Source organism: Chlorocebus sabaeus, chromosome 2 (assembly GCF_047675955.1).
Source record: "Chlorocebus sabaeus isolate Y175 chromosome 2, mChlSab1.0.hap1, whole genome shotgun sequence".
Lineage (NCBI taxonomy): Eukaryota > Metazoa > Chordata > Mammalia > Primates > Cercopithecidae > Chlorocebus > Chlorocebus sabaeus.
In genome coordinates this window covers 58041072-58065114 of record NC_132905.1, presented here as the reverse complement: position 1 = coordinate 58065114, position 24043 = coordinate 58041072, and the positions used below count along the sequence as shown (strand labels likewise).

The 24043-nt window shown below is 39.0% G+C and overlaps 1 protein-coding gene across 5 annotated transcripts in view; it reads right to left on the bottom strand.

The window, feature by feature from the left end:
- The window catches only part of CFAP61 (cilia and flagella associated protein 61), a 282902-nt gene that overhangs the window by 222014 nt on the left and 36845 nt on the right, over window positions 1-24043 (bottom strand). For all 5 annotated transcript variants that reach the window (XM_073008639.1, XM_007961384.3, XM_007961391.3 and 2 more), the window contains one exon: window positions 18609-18768. In XM_073008639.1, the coding sequence (XP_072864740.1) occupies window positions 18609-18768 (160 nt within the window). The remainder of the gene's footprint in view (window positions 1-18608; window positions 18769-24043) is intronic.

Below are 24043 nucleotides of genomic sequence, written 5' to 3'. Positions count from 1 at the left end.
TATGTAACAAACCTACACATGTACCCTTGAACTTAAAAGTTTAAAAAAAAATCATTTCTTCATAGCCAAAACAAAGATCAGAGTAGAAATAAATGAAATTGAGACCAAAAAATATAGAAGATAGACAAAATGAAAAATTGGTTTTTGAAAGGTACAAAAATAGACAAATCTTTAGCTAGACTAAGAAAAAAACAGAAAAGACTCAAAATCAGAAACATAAAAGGAAATATAGCAACTAAGACCACAAAAATACAAAGAATCATCAGAGACTATTATGAACAATTGCACACCAACAAATTGGAAAATCTAGAGAAAACTGATAAATTCCTGGACTACACAACCTACCAAGATTGAACAACAAAGAAATAGAAAACTTCAACAAACCGATAATGAATAACAAAATTGAAGCCATAATAAAAAGACTACAATCAAAGAAAAGCCCAGGACCTGATGGTTTCACTACGAATTCTACCAAACATTTAAAGAACGAATACTAATTTTACTGTAACTCTTCAAAAAAATTGAAAAGGAGGGAATATTTCTAAACTCATTCTATGAGGACAGCATTACCATAATACCAAAACCAGATAAGGACAGAACAAAAAAAAAACTACAGGCCAATACCACTGAAGAACATAGACACAAAAATTTCAACAAAACACTAGCAAACCAAATTCAATAACACATTAAAGATATCATTCACCAGTCGGGCACAATGTTACATACCTATAGTACCAGCTACTGGGAGACTGAGGCAGGGGTATCACTTGAACTCAAGAGTTCAAGACCAACCTGGCAAACACTGCAAAACTCTGTCTCAAAAAAAAAAAAAATCATTTCCCATGATCAAATGGGATTCATTTCAGGGATGCAAGGATGGTTCAATGTACACAAATCAATAAATGTGATACATCACATTACCAAAACCAAGAACAAAAACTATGTGATCATTTCAAGAGATGCTGAAAAAACGTGCAATAAAAGTCAGCATCCCTTTATGATAAAAATCTTCAACAAAATGAGTCCAGAAGGAACATACCTCAAAACACTGGGTGCAGTGGTTCACACCTGTAATCCTAGCACTTTGGGAAGCCAAGGCAGGCAGATAACCTGAGTTCAAGACCAGCCTGGCCAACATGGTGAAACCCCATCTCTACTAAAAATACAAAAATCAGCCAGGCGTGGTGGCAGGTGCCTATAATGGCAGCTACTTGGGAGACTGAAGCAGGAAAATTGCTTGAATCTGAGAGGTGGAGGTTTTAGTGAACCGAGACCATGTCATTGCACTCTAGTCTGGGCAACAAGAGCGAAACTCTGTGTCAAAAAAGAAAGAAAGACAAAGAAAGAAAGAAATAAGGAAGGAAGGAAGGAAAGAGAGGAAAGGAGGGAGGGAGGGAGGGAGACAGAACATACCCCAAAATAATGAAGACCATATATGACAAACCCACAGCTAACATCATACTAAATGAAAAAAAGTTGCAAGACCTTCCTCTGAGATCTAGAACAAGACAAGGATGCACACTTTCATTACTTGTATTCAACATAATACTAGGAATTCTGGACAGAAGAATTAAGCAAGAGAAAGAAAGGGCATCCAAATTGAAAAGGAAGATGTCAAATTTGTTTTCTTCACAGATGTGTTCTTATACTTAGAAAAACCTAAAGACTCCACCAAAAATCTGTTAGAACTAATAAATAAACAATAAATAAATTCAGTAAAGTTGCAGGATACAAAACTAAAATACAAAAATCAGTAGTATTTTATCACCAATAGCAAACAATCTGAAAAAGAGATCAAGAAAGCAATCCCATTTACAATAGCTACAAATAATATAAAATACCTAGGTATCAATTTCACCAAAGAAGTAAAAGACTTATATAAGGAAAACTAAAAAACACTGATGAAAAAAATTGAAGAGGACATACACATACAAAAACGGAAAAATAACCCATGGTCATGGATTAGAAGAATATCATTAAAATGACAATAATACCCAAAGTAATTTATAGATTCAATGAAAGGTTTACTAATGACATTCTTCATAGAAACAGAAAAAACAATGTGAAAATTTATACAAAATCACAAAGACCCTGAATACCCAAAGCAATCATGAGCAAAAGAACAAAGCTAGAGGCATCACGCGACCTGATTTTAAAACGTACTACAAAGCGATAGTAACCAAATTAGCATGGTACTGGCATAAAAAAGCAGACACATAAGACCAATGGAACAGAACAGAGAACTCAGCCATAAATTCATGCATTTACAGCCTATTTATTTATTTATTTATTTTTAACTTATTAATTTATTTTTTGAGATGGAGTCTCACTCTGTTGCCCAGGCTGGAGTACAGTGGCAAAATCTCAACTCACTGCTATATCCACCCTCTGGTTTCAAGTGATTCTCCTGCTTCAGGCTCCTGAGTAGCTGGTATTACAGGCGCATGCCACCATGCCTGGCTAATTTTGCATTTTTAGTAGAACCATGTTGGCCAGGCTGGTCTTAAACTCCTGACCTCAAGTGATCTACCCACCTCGGCCCCCAAAAGTGCTGGAATTACAGGTGTGAGCCACTGTGCCTGGCCTACAGCTGATTTATTTTTGGTGAAGGCATCAATAACATAAAGTGGGGAAAGGAAAGTCTTGTCAATAAATGGTGCTGGGAAAACTGGATGCAAAAGTCCTCAGCAAAATACTAGCAAGCCAAATTCAACAACACATTAAAAATATTATTCACCAGCTGGGCACAGTGTTACATACCTATATATCACTTCAGCCCAGGAGTATAAAAAATGTGAAAACAAACAAACAAACAAATGCCAAATGTTTTCACTCACATGTGGGAACTAAAAAAGTGGATCTCATGAAGACAAGAGAACAGAATGCTGGTTACTAGAGGTCAGGAAGAGTAAGGGGGTTGGGGAGAGAAAGAGAAGTTGATTGATGGGTACAAACATACAGTTTAATAGAAGAAGTAGGACCCAGTGTTTGATAGATCAGTAGGCTGACTGTAGTTTACAACCATGTAGAATGAAACTAGATCCCTACCTCTCACCATACACAAAAATAAAATAAAAATGGATTAAAATCCTAAATCTAAGACCTGACATAATGAAACTACTAGAACAATACATTGGGGAAACACTCCAGGACATTGGTCTGGACGAGGATTTTTTGTGTAAGACCTCAAAAGCACAGGCAACCAAAGCAAAAAGAGACAAATGGCATTACATTGAGTTAAAAAGTTTCTGCACAGCAAAGGAAACAATCAACAAAGTGAAAAGACAATCCACAGGATGGGAGAAATTATTTGCTAACTACCCATCTGTCAAGGGTTTAATAACTAGAATATAAGGAGCTCAAATAATTCAATAGCAAAAAAAAATCTCATTAAAAATGGGCAAAAGATCTGAATAGACATTTCACAAAAGAAGACATATGAATGGAAAACAGGTACATGAAAAAATGCTCAACATCACTAATCATCACAGAGATGCAAATACCCAAAACCACAATGAGATAACATCTCATCCCAGTTAAATGATGCTTATCAAAAAGGTATCAAATGCTGGTGAGAACGTAGAGAAGGGAAACCCAAACATATACATATGTTTATAGGAATGTAAATTAGTACAATCACTATAGAAAACTATATGGAGGTTCCTCAAAAAACTAAAAAACTACAACTACCATACGATCCAGCAATCCCACTGCTAGGTACATATTAAAAAGAAATGAAATCAGTACATTGAAGTGCTATCTGCACTTCCATGTTTATTGCAGCACTATTCGCAATAGCCAAAATATGGAATCAAGCTAAGTCCCCACCAATAGATGAATGGATAAAGAAAATGTGGTATATAAACACAATAGAATAATGTTCAGCCATTAAAAAGTAAAATCCCGTCATTTGCAACAACATAGATAGAACTGTACGCCCCCATTATGTTAAGTGAAATAAACCAAGCATGGAAAGACAAATATCCCATATTCTCACTCACGTATGGGAGCTAAAAAAATGGATCTATGAAGGTGGAGAGTAGATTGGTGGTTATCAGAGACCAAGAAGAACAGTGGAGTGGGGTGGGGAGGAGAGGAAAATTTGTAATGGGTACAAATATATAATTTAATAGAAGAAATAAGACCTAGTATTTGATAGCTCAATAGAGTGCCTGTAGTTTATAATAATCTATTATATATTTCAAAATAGCTAGAAAAGAATAATTTCAACTGTTTCCAGCATAAAGAAGAGATAAATATTTAAGGTGATGAATATCCCAATTATACTGATTTGATCTTTAGAAATTTTATGAATATATTAGCACATGCACTTTAAAAGTATTTCTCTTCTATTCTTTGGAAGTAATAAACTAACTTTTAAAATAAACTCAGTAATAAACTTGAAATGAATAGAAGAGAGAATACTCCTCAACTTGTTTTATGAGACCAGCATAACTCATTTCCAAAGTCTGGCAAGGAAGGACATTTCAAGAAGTGAAAGTTACAGGCCAATCTCACTCATGAACATAGGTGCAAAAATCCTAAACAAAACACTAGCAAACAAAATCCAGCACTGCATAAAAAGAATTGTATATCAAGACTAAATTGAAATTAACAAAATAGTTAACATAAAAAGTCAATCAATGTAATTTATCTCATTAACAGAATAGAGAAGAATCATATGATCATTTCAGGAAACACAGAAAAAAAAATTTATAAAATTCAATTCAATTCAAACAAACAAACCATTCCTAATAAAACTCTTAGCAAATCAGAAATACAGACACTTCCTTGACATGATAATGAGTATTCAAAAAGTCATCCTTAATGATGAAATACTGAAAACTTTTCAGTTAATTCTGAGATCAACAAAAGGATGCCTGTTAATGCCAATTCTATTTAAGGTGTTAGTAAATAAACAAATTTAAATTATAAAGATCGGAAGGTAAAGAACAAAAATTTACATTATATAGAGAAATACAAAAGAATATACAGATAAATCTCAGAATTCGTAAGTCTGTGTAGAAAGGTTGCCAGACATAAGGTCAATCAATTGACGAAAGCCCATTCCACTACAACATAACAGCCATGAACAATTTGAAAAATAATTTTTAAAAGATATTTACAATAGTGTAAAAATGCCAAATATCTAGGAATAAATCTAACAACAGATATGCAAAGCCTTTCTATAAAATCTATAAAACATTATAGGAAGAAACTAAGACACTTATTTATCCTTCAATAAATAAATTGTAGGCTATACCATATTCAGAGATTAGAAGGCTTAATATATTGTAAAAATGTCAGTTTCCCCACCAGCAAACTGATCTATAAATTTGAAGCAATCCCATTCAAGATCCCCAAAATGATTATTTTAGAATTTTATTTTATTTTAGAGACAGAGTCTCACTCTGTCACCCAAGTTGGAGTGCAGTGGTACGATCTTGGCTCACTGTAACCTCCACCTCCCACGGTTAGGTGATCCTCCCACCTCAGTAGCTGGGACCACAGGCACATGTCACCATGCCTGGCTAATTTTTTGTACTTTTTGTAGAGATAGGATTTCACCATATTGCCCAGGGTGGTCTTGAACTCCTCAGCTCAAGCAATCTGCCTGCCTTGGCCTCCCAGAGTGCTGGAATAACAGGTGTGAGCCACAGCACCCAGCCTATTTGGCCTATTTATTTTTTTGAGCTCTCATGTTTATGTGGAAAATTAGACAACTAAGAATAAAAAGGATAATCTTAAAAAACAAGGTGGAAAGACTTACTCTGCCAGTATCAAGATTTATCGTAAGTCTATGGTAATTAAGACAGTGTATTGTTGACAAAAAGAACAGAGAATCCCAAAATAGATGTACACATATATGGACATTTAATTTGTGACAAAGGAGGTACTGCAATTGGGGGAAAGAATGACCCTTCCAATAAACGGTAGTTAGTCAATTGGATATTCATATTTTTAAAAATAAAATGTGATTTCTATATCACACCATATATGAAAATCAATTATGTGTGGGTGCTAGACCTAAATGTAAAAGGCAAAAGAACATGGGGCAGGTGACTTGAGTAAAGTTGTCTAGGATCCATTCTTCATTGTCCCATGTCAAAATTGTCTATGCCCAAGACTTGGAGGACATTGCTTAGAACACTTCACTATAAAATTTCTTGTGGTACAGTGTGGGCCTAGGAATGGAAATATTATATCAGATTAAATATAATTCAAAGCATATTAGATGAGCAAAGACACTTATTTTGTATTGATGAAAGATATCCCCAATTATAACCTAATTGTCATGAACCTGCATGTACCAAAGAGCACACTATCTAAATACATAAAGCAAAAGTTTTACAAATGCAGTGATAGGTGGAGAAGATAAGACCACAGTGAACTGGAAAATTTTGCTTTCTCAGAATAAGACAGACCATGTCAACAATAATGAAGTTATGGAAGATTTGAATATCATAGTAAGCCATATTTAACCACATTATACAAAAGTTTGAGCCTTATAAACAGAGAATGCACATTCTCTTTGAAAGTTCATGGACATGTATGAAACTGATCCTATATGAGGCTGTAATAAAAGACCTTAATTTAAAGCAAAAGTAGAAATTACACAGGTTATATTTTCTGACCACAATGCAAAAATTTAGAAACTAAAGACAAGAGGACAAGCACACACAATAATCACACCCAATGGAAATCAAACCACTTCCCTAAAAAATTTCAGATAAAAGAGAAGATTAAAATCACAACCACAGACATTCATAAAATAACTACACTGAGAATAAGGATGTTAATATCAATATCACTTGGTAATAGTTTATGGGATAAAGACAAGGCAATACTGAGTGGAAGATGCATGGTTTTAAATGTGAAGTGATGAACAGCCCACCACAATGGTTGAAGATTATTTTAAACTGAAAACATTCCAACAATCAGCAGCCACAGAAAGAAACATTAAACTTAAGCAGAGCCTCCTGAAAATACGGCTTCCATTGACCCCCTCGCCCCCACACAGGAGTTTACAGTTTGGGAGAAGAATGATGACCCTTTTATCCTAGAAGTTCAAGTTCAGCTGCTATAAATGCCTGACTTTCCAGAAAGTCCCTGGAAAATCTCAAAGGATTTGTTCTTTCACCTTATAAAAAGAGAGATATCAAAAATTAATTAGGATAGGGAGTGATGGAAAATGTGAAAAAACAAAATAAAATTAGGTACGTTGAAATGCATGAAAAGCATTGTCAAATAAGAACAGATACTTAACTTTCCCAAGGTTATATTTTTACATATATTTTATGTAAATGTTATGAATATAAATATTTCAGGAAGTATATGAAGTTCCTAGAAATTTGTCAGTGCCCTCACTGTCGATGATCTGTGCTGGTATTGCTTTGCCTGATATTAGACAACAGCAGCATAATATTACAGCCATAATTCCAGTTTTTATTTTAAAAGTTCTATGCCACAGAAACAATCAAATTTCCTCATCAATTTTGCTATTTTTATAATGAACTCTCATCAGATCATTAGTCATACCATTTAAGTCTTTTCTTATCCTGGATAGTTTTTGAAAATGTATCACACCAGATAGGATGGACTGAGAGCCCAGAGTTCCACATGCATGACATGACTCTCGCCATGAATAAACATCAAACAAACAAAAATAAATTACGTTCTACAAAATTATGGGCTAAGTCATGAAAAGCAGAGAAAGACTGAGGAACTGTTCCATATTGAAAGATAATATGACAAGTAACTGCAGTTTGTTATCCTGGACTGGATTCTTTTGCCCCGAAGGACATCCTTGGGACAAATGAAGAAATGTAACTGGGGTCTTTGGATTGTGGATTAAATTGTAGTATCATATTCGTGTTAATTTCCTGATATGCGTGGATGTTTGAGGTTGTAAAGAAGAATGTCCCTCTTTATAGCAAATACATACAAAAGTATTTCAAGGTGATCCAGCTTCATGCTGGCAACTTATGTTGATAGGAATTAGGAAGAAAAAAATGTATCTGCAACTTTTCTGTAGATTTAACATTGTTTCCACATTTTAAAAAATATAGGGAGGAAATAAAAGCATTGCTTTATTGCCACTTCCGTGACTCCATCTCTTCTGTTGTTTTAGTTTATTGCCTCCCTGTACTCTTCATAACATGTGCTTTATCAGGTAACTTTACTCATACTGCAATTCATTTTGCATTGATTTTTTTTTCACCTAAGATTATATCTGAACCATTTCCCCTCACTACTTGTAACCTTCTTTTTAAAGGCTTCTGCATATCTATCTAAGGGATATTCACAAGTTTAGCCATCTTCTTGTGGGAGACTTGGGGTTTTTACATTTGTTTATTTGGATACTTTTTGTTTGTTCATTTTTAGTATTATGATTAAGCTTAGTGAAATTCTTGCATATAGATCTTTTTGTAGTATTAGTATTATTTCCTCAAATTTCTATAGTTGAAGTCAAAGAACATGAACATTTAATGGATTCTGTGATAACCATGAGTAAATTGTACTCCAGAATGTTATATCAGTCAACCTTCAGATCATCAGAAAATGTGAGTGTTCATTACAGGGCTTCTTGCGCAGAACTAAGTGTTTTAATTACAACGCATATTTAGAATTTAGTAGGCAAAATGGGGGAGAAAAAGATCTTGGGTTTTAATGTGCATTTCAGTTTTAGGAAAGTTTAATATTTTCCCACATTTATTATGAATATTTTTACAGTTACTTTTGTGATTTATTTTTCTCTTTATTTCAGAATATTTCATGTGAATTTAAATCAGTACTCAATAAAAAAGACAGGCTGGGTGTGGTTGCTCATCCCTGAAATTCCAGCACTTTGGGAGGCCAAGGCAGGAGGACTGCTTAAAGCCAGGAGTTCAAGACCAGCCTGGCAACAAAGTGAAACCCTGTCTTCACAAAAAATTTAAAAATTAGCAAGGTATGGTGGCACATACCTATAGTCCCAGCTACTCAGGAAGCTGAGGTAGGAGAATCACTTGAACCCAGGAAGAGTTCAAGGCTGCAGTGAGCCGTACTTGCACCACTATACCCCATTCTGGGCAACAGAATGAGACCCTGTCTCTGAAAAAAAAAAAAATTAAGTATGTTTCCACAGAGTTGGATACATATATATACACACACATATATTATACATATATACCTATATTTATCTCCACTACTGTATGCTAATTTTTCATCTTCATATACTAAATTAAGCTTTTCTAGAACAATCTTATTTCCAAAATTGATTCAAAGGAAATAGAAAACCTGAATCTATCAACTACCTTGAGGAGAAATGGAAAAGTTGTCAAAGATGCTTCCAAGGTGCCTCTACCAGGTCTTCTAGTGAATGAGCCTACTTGTATCTGGAGGTCTGAAAATATCAAAAGCCCAAGCAAAATGCAGTGGAGAGAAGGCCTCTGACCCAGTAGGCAAATAACTGGCTTCACGTTGGGCTTCAGAATTAATAAATTTTCCTTTGTTTGTTGCCATGTGCAAAAACTGTGCTTTTTAGTAATTGCTTCCTTAGCCGCTTGGCTCAGATTAAATGTGGTCCATGATATTTTAAGAATCACCAAAAACTCTTTGCAAACAGAACTCACAGTGACCTCGGTGCAGTGGGTGTGACCCACTGATGGCCAATTTAATCAAGGGGGAATTCAGAGTATTCGCTGCAAGCAATTGATTTTCAAGAGAAAAGTCAGCAGGATCAAACACCCAGTTGGGATGAAAATCCCTTGAATCACCCCTATCACCGTGTTTTCTAGCAACTAACTCCTGACTCCATGTAGCGTAATAGCCAAATTACTATAATTATCCTGCAACACAAGTGGCATATCAACACTATTTTAAACACGGATTTTTTTGCATAATCTTTCATTATTATCTTTCAGCCTTCCATTTGAAAATGGAAAACAACAACAAACTGTGATCTACCCCAACAGGGAAAAGGTCACCAGAGAGAAAAAATAAAAGGGTTATTTACATGTGAATGTACTGAGATGTGTTTTACAGTCAAATACACTCTTGAACTTCATTAAATGCCTTCTCCCCTGCTTCATAAATACGGGCAAAAGAGACATCCCCTACTGAGAAAATAATCCCAGCACATAATGATCATAACGAATATAAATAAAGCCACTTTTCTTCCTTTTCTTCCGAAGACCTCCAGGCCCCAATAAAAATGCGCTTGTACTTCCATCATTGTGAAATGAATCTGCCTGCTGGAGAGCAAGGCTGTGATATCACAGGTCTGCTCCCAGGGCTGAAGAGGAAAGGAGTAATGCAGATCTCAGTCATGTTGCTGTCTGCAAAATAACAGATTCTTAAGTGATTGCCATCCTTTGTTGCTGTGGCTGTTTTTGAAGACATTAGAAAAGGTTTAGAAATCAGCCTTGGGGCCGGGCGCGGTGGCTCAAGCCTGTAATCCCAGCACTTTGGGAGGCCGAGACGGGCGGATCACGAGGTCAGGAGATCGAGACCATCCTGGCTAACACGGTGAAACCCCATCTCTACTAAAAAAACACACAAAAAAAAACTAGCCGGGCGAGGTGGCGGGCGCCTGTAGTCCCAGCTACTTGGGAGGCTGAGGCAGGAGAATGGCGTGAACCCGGGAGGTGGACCTTGCAGTGAGCTGAGATCCCACCACTGCACTCCAGCCTGGGCGACAGAGCGAGACTCCGTCTCAAAAAAAAAAAAAAAAAAAAAAAAAAGAAATCAGCCCTGGAATTAAGACGGAGAATTGACAACAGGTTTTATGAAATAACCAAAAGGCTCACCAAGATGGCTTTGGGGTCATTTCCTTGACAACAAGTTCTGGGTTTCAGGTCTGGATTACAGTCTTCCTGGTATCCTACCAGTCCAGGGGCTCTGCCCTGAGAGCCCTGAAAGAGTCTAAACTCTCAACCTTGTAGATGCCTGGGTATAGGTCTGGTATGATTTATTTGTTTTATCAACATCTCTTGCAAAGTTTTAGAATTAACAAAATAGATTCTAGAAAATCAAATATATATATAATATATAGTTATATGTTTTTATATATAAATATATAAGTATATATTTATATATATATGTACACACACACACACACACTCACACACTCACACTAAAGACATTCAGTGACTTAAAAAAATAAAATTCATCACGCCTGTAATCCCAGCACTTTGGGAGGCCGAGGCGGGTGGATCATGAGGTCAGGAGATCGAGACCATCCTGGCTAACACAGTGAAACCCCGTCTCTACTAAAAAAAAAATACACAAAAAAATTAGCCGGGCATGGTGGCGGCGCCTGCAGTCCCAGCTACTCGGGAGGCTGAGGCAGGAGAATGGCTTGAACCCAGGAGGCGGAGCTTGCAGTGAGCCGAGATCACACCACTGCACTCCAGCCTGGGCGAAAGAGCGAGACTCTGTCTCAAAACAATAAAAATAAATTTAAAAAATTCAAATTTTAACAAGTGTAAGTTAGTATATTAGGGCTTTGTATGAACATTAAGTCAAGCCGACTTTGCTGCCACTGTCTGCATTACTGTCAGAGCCTTGACTAAAGGCATCAAAGAACCACACCACAGGATCTAGGGGAAGGAAAGTAAGCGGGAGGAGGGAGAACTGAGATGCTCAAAGCCCAGATCACAATGAGAAAATGGCAAATTTGGTGGCAATTGCCACCAAGTGAGTAATTGCTGTGTGGCCACTGAGTGAGAGCTATAATAGGCCCCAGAACTCACCCTAGCCTCCTGGGAAGTGGAGGTGACCAGGGCACGGAAGGCTGTAAGAGCAGAGTTCCTCTCCTAGGGGGATCTGAAACCCACGCCAGGAGCAATGAGAAGCCTATTTGGTGGGAAAGAGGGACATTCATCAGGCACAGAGTGTTAGGTGGGTGCAGTTTACATCCAGCCAGGGGAAGAACATGGGCTTATGAGAGGATGTAGACGTCCAAACATCCCCCATCCTGAACACATACCACCCCGCTATTAGGGACCAAAGGAAGGCAGTACGATACCATAGAGCCTTTCCCGGGCTGTAGTGTGCCTCCTCCCACCCCGAAACTTGTATGCTGAAGCCTTAACCCCTAGTACCTCAGAATGGGAATGTATTTGCAGACAGAGTCTTTAAAGAGGAAACTGAGTTAAAGCAAGGTCACTAAGGTGAGCCTTATGCAATGTGACTAGTGTCCTTATAAAAAGAAAAAACAAAAACACCGATGGATACAGAGGGAAGACCCTGTGAAGACACGGGGAGAAGACGGCCGTCTACATACCAAGGAGGGAGGCCTCAGAAGAAACTGACCCCTCCAACATCTTGACTTCTGGCCTCACAAATGTGAGAAAATCAATTTCTGTTTTTTAAGCCACCCAGTCTGTGACACTTTGTTACGGCAGCCCTGGCAGACTAAGTCCTGGTGGGTCACTGGTTAACTACAGAATTAACTGACTGTTAAAAACAAAGTTCCGAGATCTATAATGCAAAGATGGCGGCAGAAATCCTGACACGCTCTGTAGATACGTGCTCCAGTCCTATTTGGAGTCCATGTTAAAAGAATAATAAAGTAAAATAGAAGGGAATCCAGGAATATAAAATGGAACCTTAGGAAGAGAAGCGAAAAGACCTGGGATGATTTCATACACAATCAATAAGACTTAACGTAGCCATTGTTTTTTAGCTCCAACACAGGGAGAGTGGTTCCAGGTGTTTCCTAACCCAAGAGCTGAGGGAATCTGAGGTAAGAAGCAAATGTGAGTTCAATGAAACAAGACATAAAATTGAAACAAGACATATAAAGACATTTCCTGATAGCAGGAGTAATTTAAAAAAAAAATGTTAAAGGCAATATGGCGATGTTTTACGTGGAGACATTACAAAAATTATATTTTGAAGGGCCTTTTATATGTATAATGAGCAACAGTTTTCCTGGATGACTTGGTTACAAGAGGCTACACTAGTTATTCTTTTAAATCCCACAACTCTATTATGTAAAGTTAAATCTCTCCCTGCCAAGGAGCACATCAAGTTCTGCAGAGACTTTGTAAGGTGGGCCCTGGGTATATAATGAGATTTACCTTGCAGGAGTCTTTTAAAACAGAGATTCACGCTGCCCAGATCTCACCAGCCTACATGAGGAACAAAAGTTTTGTTTTTTGCTTTTTATTTTTTTATTTTAACTATTAAATGTGGTGATGCCAGTACAGCTGTGGAAATGCAGTCTGTGCCCTATTTTGCCTTATGCATCATCAAGAAAATTGCCAGCTCAAGCTTGATTCCAAAATCTTTATTGGGTGATGTAGCTAACAAAAGACACAGCTTGATTTGCAAACGCCAGGCAGGGCCAGTGCTGCGGCCAACTGGAAAAAATATTGTTTTGAACCATTTTATTGTCACTGAAGGAAAATATTCATAAACTGCCAGGCATATGGAACATCTCAAAGTGTATTCAATAAGTTTTTTTTAGCATTTAAGGGGATCTTACATCTCATTCAGTATAATCTTCCACACAAGCAGAAAGCCCTTTGTAAGTGTATATGACTGTTTCTTTATGAATTCTTCTAATATTCTGGGAACTTGCTACTTCCACACTAGGTCCTCCATTGAATTAAAAAAAAAATACACTTCTACTACTTTTTCCTTATGCTTGGACAAAATTTGCATCCTTAGAACTTATTCCCATTGGTCCCAGTTTACTCCCAACGTTTAGTACATAAAAACCAAAGTTTACAAGTATGTAATAGGTTATATATGCAAAATGAATAGCTATGAGAACATATACAAATTATTCAGGTAAAACACAAATTGATTGTACACAGTTAAACATTTTAGATTCAGGGAAACTTTTTTTAAGGTAGAACCTAGCATTTTATTTAGATCTTCATTAAACCGTTGTAATTGAGAACAGACATACGTAATAAACCTCCAAAAATAGATCCTGAAAGGCACTTTCTGCTCAGGGCAAGCAGTCATGGAATAAGCACATAAACAAGCTGGCTTCTCTGCACCACACCAGCCAAGTCAGCTTTCTCCATGGTCAGCCGCACCAGCTCTGCCCTCCTTTCTGTTAACACCAGCCAGACCTCCAGGGAAACTTTTGATAAGGCTGAGATGAGAAAGGACAGTAAGCTAACTACCATGTGTATTAGGAGCTAGAGAAAGGAGAGCCTCTGGATTCATTTAAGAATGTTGAGTCTTGACATTATTCTGCTTGAAAGGGTTGAGGTTGGTATGAAATTACAAGTTTTCACAGCTGGTAGGGAAAGATCAGATCTTGAGAGAAGAGCTTGAGAATAAGCAGTTTACTTTGGAGGTGGTTCCAGGATGCACCAGTAGGAGAGTGAGGAAAAGAGACAGGGAAGGAAAGACAACTAATAAAGTGTGTGTTATCCATGGACACACAAAGGGGAATAACACACACTGGGGCCTTTTGAGGGTGGAGGGTTGGAGGAGGGAGAGGATCAGGAAAAATAACTAATGGGTACTAGGCTTAATACCTGGATGATGCCATAATCTGTACAACAAACCCACATGACACAAGTTTACCTATGTAATGAACCTTCGCATGTACCCCTGAACTTAAAAGTTAAAAAACAATAACACGGCCGGGCGCGGTGGCTCAAGCCTGTAATCCCAGCACTTTGGGAGGCCGAGACGGGCGGATCACGAGGTCAGGAGATCGAGACCATCCTGGCTAACACGGTGAAACCCCGTCTCTACTAAAAAAAAAAAAAAAATACAAAAAACTAGCCGGGCGAGGTGGCAGGCGCCTGTAGTCCCAGCTACTCGGGAGGCTGAGGCAGGAGAATGGCGTAAACCCGGGAGGCGGAGCTTGCAGTGAGCTGAGATCGGCCACTGCACTCCAGCCTGGGCGACAGAGCGAGACTCTGTCTCAAAAAAAAAAAAAAAAAAAAAAAAAAAAAAACAACAACACATGTGTTATCACTCAGATTACTATTATGGACAACTGAAACTTAATCCCTTGGGGGAACTCTGAGAAACCAGCCAATACTCACATCTCTGAGTCCTCCCACCTGAGGAGTGAGGGAGCTGGGGTATTTATACTCTCACCCAAGTCAGTTGTGTATAAATAAATGCTTTCACAGCTGGTAGGAAAAGGCCTAACTAGTAGTGTCTTGGTCTCACTTCCCTCAGAAGCAAACCTTGAGTTAAAGATTCAATTACAACCATTTATTTGGGAGTCGATGGAGAAAGCACCAGCAGGGAAGCTGGGATGTGAGACAAGGAAGCAGTCTGTTCCTTAAGTGATAATTTCCTGATACTTCCAGCCTGACCCCTGCACAGGTCAGAGTGGCCTTTCACAGTTTTAAAAAAGCCTGCAGACACAGAGGTGAAGATTCCAGCAGACAGGAATTGTTTGGAGAACACACATATAAAATAAAAGTATGAGGGATATGGGCAGGTCACTGATCATTCACTGAAGTGATCATTCATTAAATAACTTATTACAGTGAAAAACTGGCCAGGCATGGCGGCTCATGCCTGTAATCCCAGCACTTTGGGATGCTGAGGTGGGCAGATCATCTGAGGTCCGGAGTTCAAGACCAGCCTGGTCAATATGGTGAAACACTATCTCTACTAAAAATACAAAAAATTTAGCTGGGTGTGGTGGCATACACATGTAATCTCAGCTACTGGGGAGGCTGAGGCAGAAGAATCGCTTGAACCTAGGAGGCAGAGGTTGCAATGAGCTGAGATTGCACCACTGTACTCCAACCTGGGTGACAGAGGGGGACTTCATCTCAAAAAAATAATTATAAAAAAAAATAAAGTGAAAAAACTGATTATGTATCTTGTGTAGCAGAGCCATCATTGGAGTTTTCTGTCAAAACCATCCAAGATAAAAAGTTACCTTGCCAAGACTATCATCTTGCACAAAAGAAGAGAGAGGCTGGGTCTGCCTTCTGGGTCAGCCACTGATGAGCTTTAAAAGCTTGGATGAGCTTGAGCAGGTATAAAATAGAGAGAACCTCACCTTCCCTAGCTCTCCTACACCAAGTTACAAGGATAAAATGAGATAATATAAATAAAAATCCTTTGAAATGGAAAAAGCACTAAACAAAATACAAGATATGTGGCATGGTGATGTGTGCTCATTTGAAACAAGAATTTTAGTTCATATTTTAGAGAAATTATATTTCCTTTAACTTGAGACTTTCATCAGGCAAGAAAAGTAACAGATCACAGTACATTTAGAATTTTCTCTGGAGCCTCATTCTTTGTTGTTGTTGATAGGAAGATGGCAGCAAAATGTGTTGATGACTCTTTTCTTAGATATAATGAGCTGTTGATGATTTGTGACTCAATCCCTGGAACTTATCTGGAAGTCTACAATGCCAGCTCCCTGGTGAAAATTTCATAAAGAATCATCTTTGTGTCAATGAACATAAAGCTGACTTTCAAAAATAAACAAGGCACAGAAGATAAGTTTTCCTATTTCTTTTACTTACCACCTGTCCTAGATTGACTGATTTTAGGTAAAAATATTAAAGGAGGTAGACAGAAGTAGGACTTCTTTTAGTGCCCATATCTCTGTGGGCTCTTGCTAGAGATATACTAGCTTATGTGTGTTTTTAAGTCCAGGGTTCAGTTTAAATTTTGAATTTCATTGCTCCATAAAGTTTCTAAGTAATTTTCCATTCATTCTACGTAGGAAACATTAGTAGCATCAGAGCCACTCAGGAACACACTGGAAGGGACTACATCCTTTCAACTTGTCCTTCATTACAATAGCCACAGGGGAAAAAATATTTTTAAATGTTCAGGACTTACTTTGTGTTTGGCGCTGAGCTAACCACAACACATAGATTCTAACATTTAATCATCCTCTCAGTTCTTTGGGTTAGATACTATTTTCATCTCCATTTTATATATGAGAATATTCAGCCATAAAAAGGCAATTTAGGACCAGGTGTGATGGCTCACACCTGTAATTCCAGCACTCTGGGAGGCCAAGGCAGGTGAATTACCTGAGGTCAGGACTTCAAGACCAGCCTAGTCAACATGGCAAAACACTCTCTACTAAAAATACAAAAATTAGCTGGGTGTGGTGGCAGTCGCCTGTAATCCCAGCTACTCTGTAGGCTGAGACAAGAGAATCACTTGAACCCAGGAGGTGGAGGTTGCAGTGAGCCAAGATCACACCATTGTACTCCAGCCTGGGTGACAAGAGTTAAACTCCATCTCAGAAAAAAAAAAAAAAAAGAAGGCCATTTAGTGCTGCTTTCAAAGAAGAATTTAAGCATTGGAAAATGACAATGACAACTTATGGTCCCGGACTGTCTCACAATGATAAGTTCCTTCAGAACTCTCCCATGGTAGAGTTCTTCTCTGAGAAGCATGGCAAGCAAGGCTTCGCTGTTAAACAATAAGGACCCCAAATCTCTTTTGGGAAGGGTGTTGTTATCATCAGAACAAAAGGGAAACTCCTCTACCTGTGGCTTTGCAAGTTCTCTGTGATAAATGTGTGTGTTCAGATGAGGTCTAGACGCTGTGCACTGGGTTTACGCATTCAGGAGAAAAGCTTAGCCAAGTCGCTGCCTTCTGTTGTCTAGACTGACAAGTCCTTTGCCACCAGCCAAGGGCTCCTTTTCCCATTTCTGAACAATCTTGTTATAATCTTTCAGACAGGAAAAAGCATAGCAATTTGAACTACCCTGATTTTACCCTAGGAAGATTCAAGTTGGTGGAAGGCCGACACAAAGGAAAAAAAAATTGCTAACGGTGATGATCAACATTTATTGAGTGTTAAATTGACTGTGCAAAGCACCCTACATGGCTTATCTCAGTGAAACTTCACAACCCCCCTCCCCACCTGCCACCGTGTGGGAGGTATTACTATTATGCTTATTTTACAAATGAAGAAATCCAGCTTTAGAGAAGTGAATTGATGTACCCACGGTAACTTGCCTGCCTGCATCTGTCTTCTGTAAGAACCCAAATATGTAACCGCAAAGATACCCATGGATACAGTAAGACCTCACTAAATTAACACATCAAAGTTCGAGATTGCCTAATTGAATGTGGTGAAAATCTTGATACAATATTTTAAAATTGATGATATCATTTCATATAGCTAGAAGTAACTTAAGTAAGTTAAAAATGACTATTTACAACAGACCTATACTATATAATGATTTGTCAAAGACAAAAAGACAGAAGCACTGAAAGTTGGGATTAAAACTTCAAAGCATATAAAACTTCCTGAGTTCTTGATTTGAAAAATTCACTTGTTGTATTTGGCTGTGTGTATGTGTGTGTGTGTGTGTGTGTGTGTGTGTGTGTAAAACCTGAAACACTAGTAATTATTTCACCATAACTTACATCTACTATAGCAATGAACATTCAAGAAGTGAGCATGCTCAATGTGGGAGCCCTAAAGCCCCAAGTCCAGTATGTCTAACTCCACCCCTGCACTATGACTATCTGTGCTTGTTGATATTTGCAAAAGGATGTAACCAACTATAGAACTACTCCTTAAGGGGAACTGGGGAAGGAAATATAAAGTACCCTATCTAGTTCCATCACTTAGCAAAGAGTGCAATGTGTATACAGCATAGATTTAATTTTCCAGTGTGTCCCCATGATATCCACTGTACCTTGACTTCTTCGGACACTTAGCTCTTGTGGTGCTTCCAGAACATCATCAGGATGGGGGAAACAGAGTCCGTGGAAAGGGCCCAAGTCAAAGCACTCATGTAGCAGTTGCATGTTCACTCTTGAGCACACACTCATGAACCCAACAGCTGTGCCTTCCACCTGAAATATCCAAAACACCTTATTATTCTTTTTTTTTGAGACAGAGTCTTGCTCTGTCGCCCAGGCTGGAGTGCAGTGGTGTATCTCGGCTCACCACAACCTCCGCCTCCTGGGTTCAAGCGATTCTCCTGCCCCAGCCTCCTGTGTAGCCATGTTGGCCAGGATGGTCTCAAAGTCCTGACCTCAAGTGATCTGCCCACCTCGGCCTCCCAAAGTGCTGGGATTACAGGCATGAGCCACCGCACCCAGTCCAAAACACTTCATTACTTTATCAGAGGTCAAATGATTCTCATCAGGAAACCTCCAGAGCCCTCAGTATGTGGTTGGCTGGTGGTTTGGCAGGCACCCTGAGATTTAAGGGAGGAATGAGTGGCTTCCTTAAGTACCTAAAACATGCTCAAAAATGTTCCAATAAGTGACCACTGGGGACACACCTAGTGGTGAATAAGTAACAGGGAAATTGCCAGAGTTCTTGACCCTTCAACCATTGGGATACTTGCCCTCTGCTCAGACCATGCCCCTGGCTGCTCCATATCCTCTGCCATTTGGTGTCATGTGTTTGTACCCCAACATAAGCCTGGTGCTTCTGTCTACTTTCTTCCCCTCTGCCATGCACATTTCTCAGGAATACAGGTCATTGTTCTGGTGCCCATGTGATCAGCCCCCAGTACAGAGAAAGTCCATGGACCCTAGCTCCTTATCAGGTAGAAACTCTTCAATTTGTCTTGAACTCACTTATTTATTAACTGGATAGTCTGATGGGGAGGAGATATGAGGGAAGGAAGTTTGGTGGAAAATGTTCGAGGGAAGTAAACTTGAGTCAGGCTGGGCTGGTTCACCAGGTGGCTCTCATCTGCAAACATCTAACTTCCCATCACCCCGAAATGCTGGTTCTGAAGCTCTTGCAGTTGTCCCCATGATTTTCTGTCTTTGATGAGTAATACATAGGTGAAAATATGAGTAACTAGCTGATCTGAACCCTGGTTGGGTACCAGGTACCTGATTGGTACCAAAACATTAGAAATTAACAACAGACTTCAATTCTATCATATTCCACATTGAGAGACGGCTGTGACTGAAACTCCTTATTATATCCCTTAAGTAATTCTGTATTTCATTGTTTTCTGCAAGGAAAGTATTTAAAATTTTAAAAGAGAGAGAAAATACATAGTCCTTTGAATTTCACATAAAATAATTATTAAGTAGATTTTAAGTAAATTCTGGTTGACTGATTAGACTCTGATAGCCGTTATTAGAAACCCACATTTACTGGGTCCTATCTCTCAAGTGTTCAGACTTTTAGATAACCATTGCATTCAGAAAGTAGCAGAACTCAATAATCACAGGCATTCTCTATTTCCAAGAATGCAGCATCTTTCCATAAATGCCCAGTCAGAGAAAATGGTTAATGCTTTAACCTCCTAAAACAGAGAATCAGGCTACAATAATACTCAGTTTTTAAAATGACACCAAAAAAAATAGGTATTAAACTACTATTTGTTCTCGAACATGTCTCCCAGTTAAAAATCATTTGTTCTCAAATGTGTTTGCAAAATAAAAGTGAGACTTCCTCTATTTTCTCCTCAAAACTGAAATACAAGGGGTATTTTTAAAAATTAATTTTTTCACGTATATTCCTTTCTTTACAGTCCCCCTAAAATGATACTGCTGAAAAAGCCTGGATTTACACAGCTGTTTTATAAAGCCATTGACACTTTAATAAAAGTCCAAAATAAACATTTTAATTTTTTTCCCAAATAACAAGTGATTGTTTGTCTTGTTTGCACTCGTGAACAAAGGCTGCATAGCCGCAGTTGTCTGGCTTCTCTGTAATTTCAGGCCCAAGACTCAGCAGACGCTGATTAACCAATCCATCTACCATATGTGCAGAAAGAGACGGCCAGCCTCACTCTCGGCAGGGAAAATTGGCATCCATCTTGGTTCACATGGAGATGTCCTTCTAATCCACAGCCGCGCTGGCGCAACAAAACTTCGATGGCCTGAAATACCTTTTGCTGGCTTCACAGCGAGCTGCATGTGCATGATAAGAATGTATTATTTATAAGACCGCTGTTAGTAATGAGCTATTACACTAATGGCTCATTGTGTTTGGAATTTGATTTCAAATGGCATGGATCACACATTCTGATGAAAATGAGAAAAACATGTTTTGCCATTAGGAACAAAGATTTAACGTTCTCCAATTCTACAACCTGTTATATTCCCATCATTCATCCAGGGTTGTAACAATTTACAAAAGTTCACAATTACAGACTACAACAGAGCAAGGACATATTGTGGAAGCGTCTGCTTTTTCCTTTGAGTTTCTTTCAAATAACCGATTTGAGACTGTTCTTAAATATGAATCTGCAGGAGTATCCAAATGCATTCTTGTGTATGCACTGAAAAAAATAAATGGATTTAATGGACTTTTTAAACTTGTACAACAGAAAAGCATTGATTGCTGGCTGTTATCTATCTTCCTGGTGACAGAAGTACTTTCCACCACAAGCGTCTTCAATTATCTTATACTGGAGAACAAAACTGAAAGTTTTGTTTTTCTTGCTTGTCCTGTAAAGATCTACATCATGACACAGAAGGTTTAGATTGCTAGAAAACTATATGTACTGTGGCCTTGTCTTCCCAAACAGGTCCATATTCCACCATGAGGGTTTTGCCCTCATTGTGACCACTGCTGGCTCTGATCCTCTCCTCCTGATGCCAAGCGCATGGCTGACCTGGCAGGCTCTCCCTGCCTGCAGGTCAGTGGTGCCTACTCAGACCACTGCTGCCCACACCATGGATGATGCCAAAGCAGACGCTCTGCCCATCTGTCACTAGGAGCCGCCGTTGGCCTCTAACTACCCTTCCCTAAAACCTCAGCTTGGAGTAAACACCAGATGTCAAGGTAAGTCAGGGTACAGTTATGACAAGGAACTTGTATGAAGTGATGGCCCCAAACTCCTCCAAACTAGCTATCAAGCCAAAGAAAGTCCTTGTAACTAAAAACCCTTTCAGTCATAAGGGTTTCCCACAGGGCACAGCCTTGCCCTCAGGTATGCTGCGTGCATGGCCTGGAACTGCCATGGCTGTTCAGAAAGAGACAAACTTGATGGACTTCTTTCTGTTTCCTCTGGTTGACAGTGGTTGCCTTAAAGTAACATGTGCCTGTAAATGCCTAATCAGCATTCCGGAGGGGTAGGGGGGAAGCCCAGATCTGTAGCATTTGCCAATTTCTGAGGTATAAGCACTCTCATCATGGCCGATGGGGGGAAAGCCTAGATTTGTAGCTTCTGCCGATTTCTGAGGCGTAAGCACTCGCATCATGGCCAATGTCAAGTGAACAGTGTGATCTCACTAAACATGTAGTTGGGAGGGAATGCACAGTAGCTAGCCATTATTTCTTACACCCACTGTATAGAGGCCACAGACATTTTTTTTAAAAACCCTCAAGAGCATGGACAATAGCAAAAAAAAATTGAAGGTGATGAATTTCAAGTATTTATTAACCTTGTTTTAATACAATTTATTACATTGTATGTTTCTATAATTTAATTTTTAATAATAGCTGTATTTAACAAGCAGTTTGCAGAGTTCCTGAAGATTTACAATCAGCCCTTGAGAGCCAGAGCAAGCTGGCTCCAGCACACCATTGCCTAAAAGGCCCCTAGGGAGGCAGGAAAAAGGGTAGCAACAGCATTGATCTTGAACCCCAAAAGGCTTCAGACATCAGACATGGCTCACTTCAGATTAGAGGTCCCCTCCCAGATCCCAGCTCACAGTCTTGTTTCTGCCCTTCTATTTGAAGATCGAGGTCTGTGGTCTCCCCTCCACAGAACACAAAGCCTCTGATGCTTGAGGCAGCACAGCCTCTGGAAGGAGATGGGGCTGGATGCCCTCTGCCTCTTTCAAGACACCAAAGAATCCTTGCAGGGTTGGAACCTCAGTTTTCAGCCTATGGCTTTGCTCTGATGTTTACACACACTGAAAGTGTGAAACATATGGCAAGAGAGAGAAAGAACGTGGGGGAAGAGGTCACTGCGGCTTCTCTACAAAGCACTGACTCAAGTGATTCAAACTAAAACTAGTACCTCGAAACCAAATAATTAACAGTCTTCCAAAAACAAAGACCCTGATTAAACCTGATGAGTAAAGTCTGGTCATGAAAATCCTTACTGGGGTCTGTATGAATCATTTCACTTCTCAGGAGTTTCTGTCTAGTTGTGTAAAGACAAGCTTTCCAAATGGTGCTGCTAGGCCCAAATGCTTCCAACCCTCCCTTCTGTGGCTAGCCTGGTAGCCTGGGGCTAATGGCTAAACGAGAATACGTGAAAGCAGGTCGTTGAGAAACCATGCCAAAACCTAAATATGAGAAAATAAAATAAACATTTAAAAACTAAAATAAAAATAAATAAAAATTCTTTCAATGTAGTACTTCAGAATCTAATTTCCAGGGCCAATTGTCAGCTTCAGAAACTAATACCCACATGTTTATAAAGTCATGTCATTCTCACCAGGTGTGTTTTATCCTCATGTAGATGAGTGTTGCACCACCTGGACTGCACATTGGAATCATCTGGGGAGATTTTTAAAAATCCAGATTGAGGCCAGGCATGGTGGCTCATGCCTGCAAACCCAGCACTTTGGGAGGCCGAGGCAAGAGGACTGCAGTTTAAGACAAGCCTGCGCAACATAGTGAGATCCTGTGTCTAAAATTAAAAATAAATATATGGATTATGTCTCACCCCCAAAAGATTCATTTAATTGGCCCGAGGGTACCCCTGCAACAGGATTTTTAAAAATGGATACAATTGATGTAATTCAACTACCATAAAAACAACCCTTTAAGAAATACACAATTCAGGCCTAGTGCAGTGGCTCACACCTGTAATTCCAACACTTTTAGAGGCCAAGGTGGGCAGATGACTTGAGGCCAAGAGTTTGCGACCAGCCTGCTCAACATGGCAAAACCCCATCTCCACTAAAAATACAAAAATTAGCCAGTGTGGTGGCAGGCACCTGTAATCCCAGCTACTTGGGAGGCTGAGGCAGGAGAATCGCTTGAACCCAGGAGGTGGAGGTTGCAGTCAGCCAAGATCACACCACTGCACTCCAACCTGGGCAACAGAGCAAGACTCTGTCTCAAAAAAAAAAAAAAAAAAAAAAAAAAACAAAACACACAATTCAGTGGTTTTTAATATATTCACAAAATTGTACACCCATCACCACTATGTAATCCCAGAACATTTTCATCCCCCCACCAACCAATGCCTAT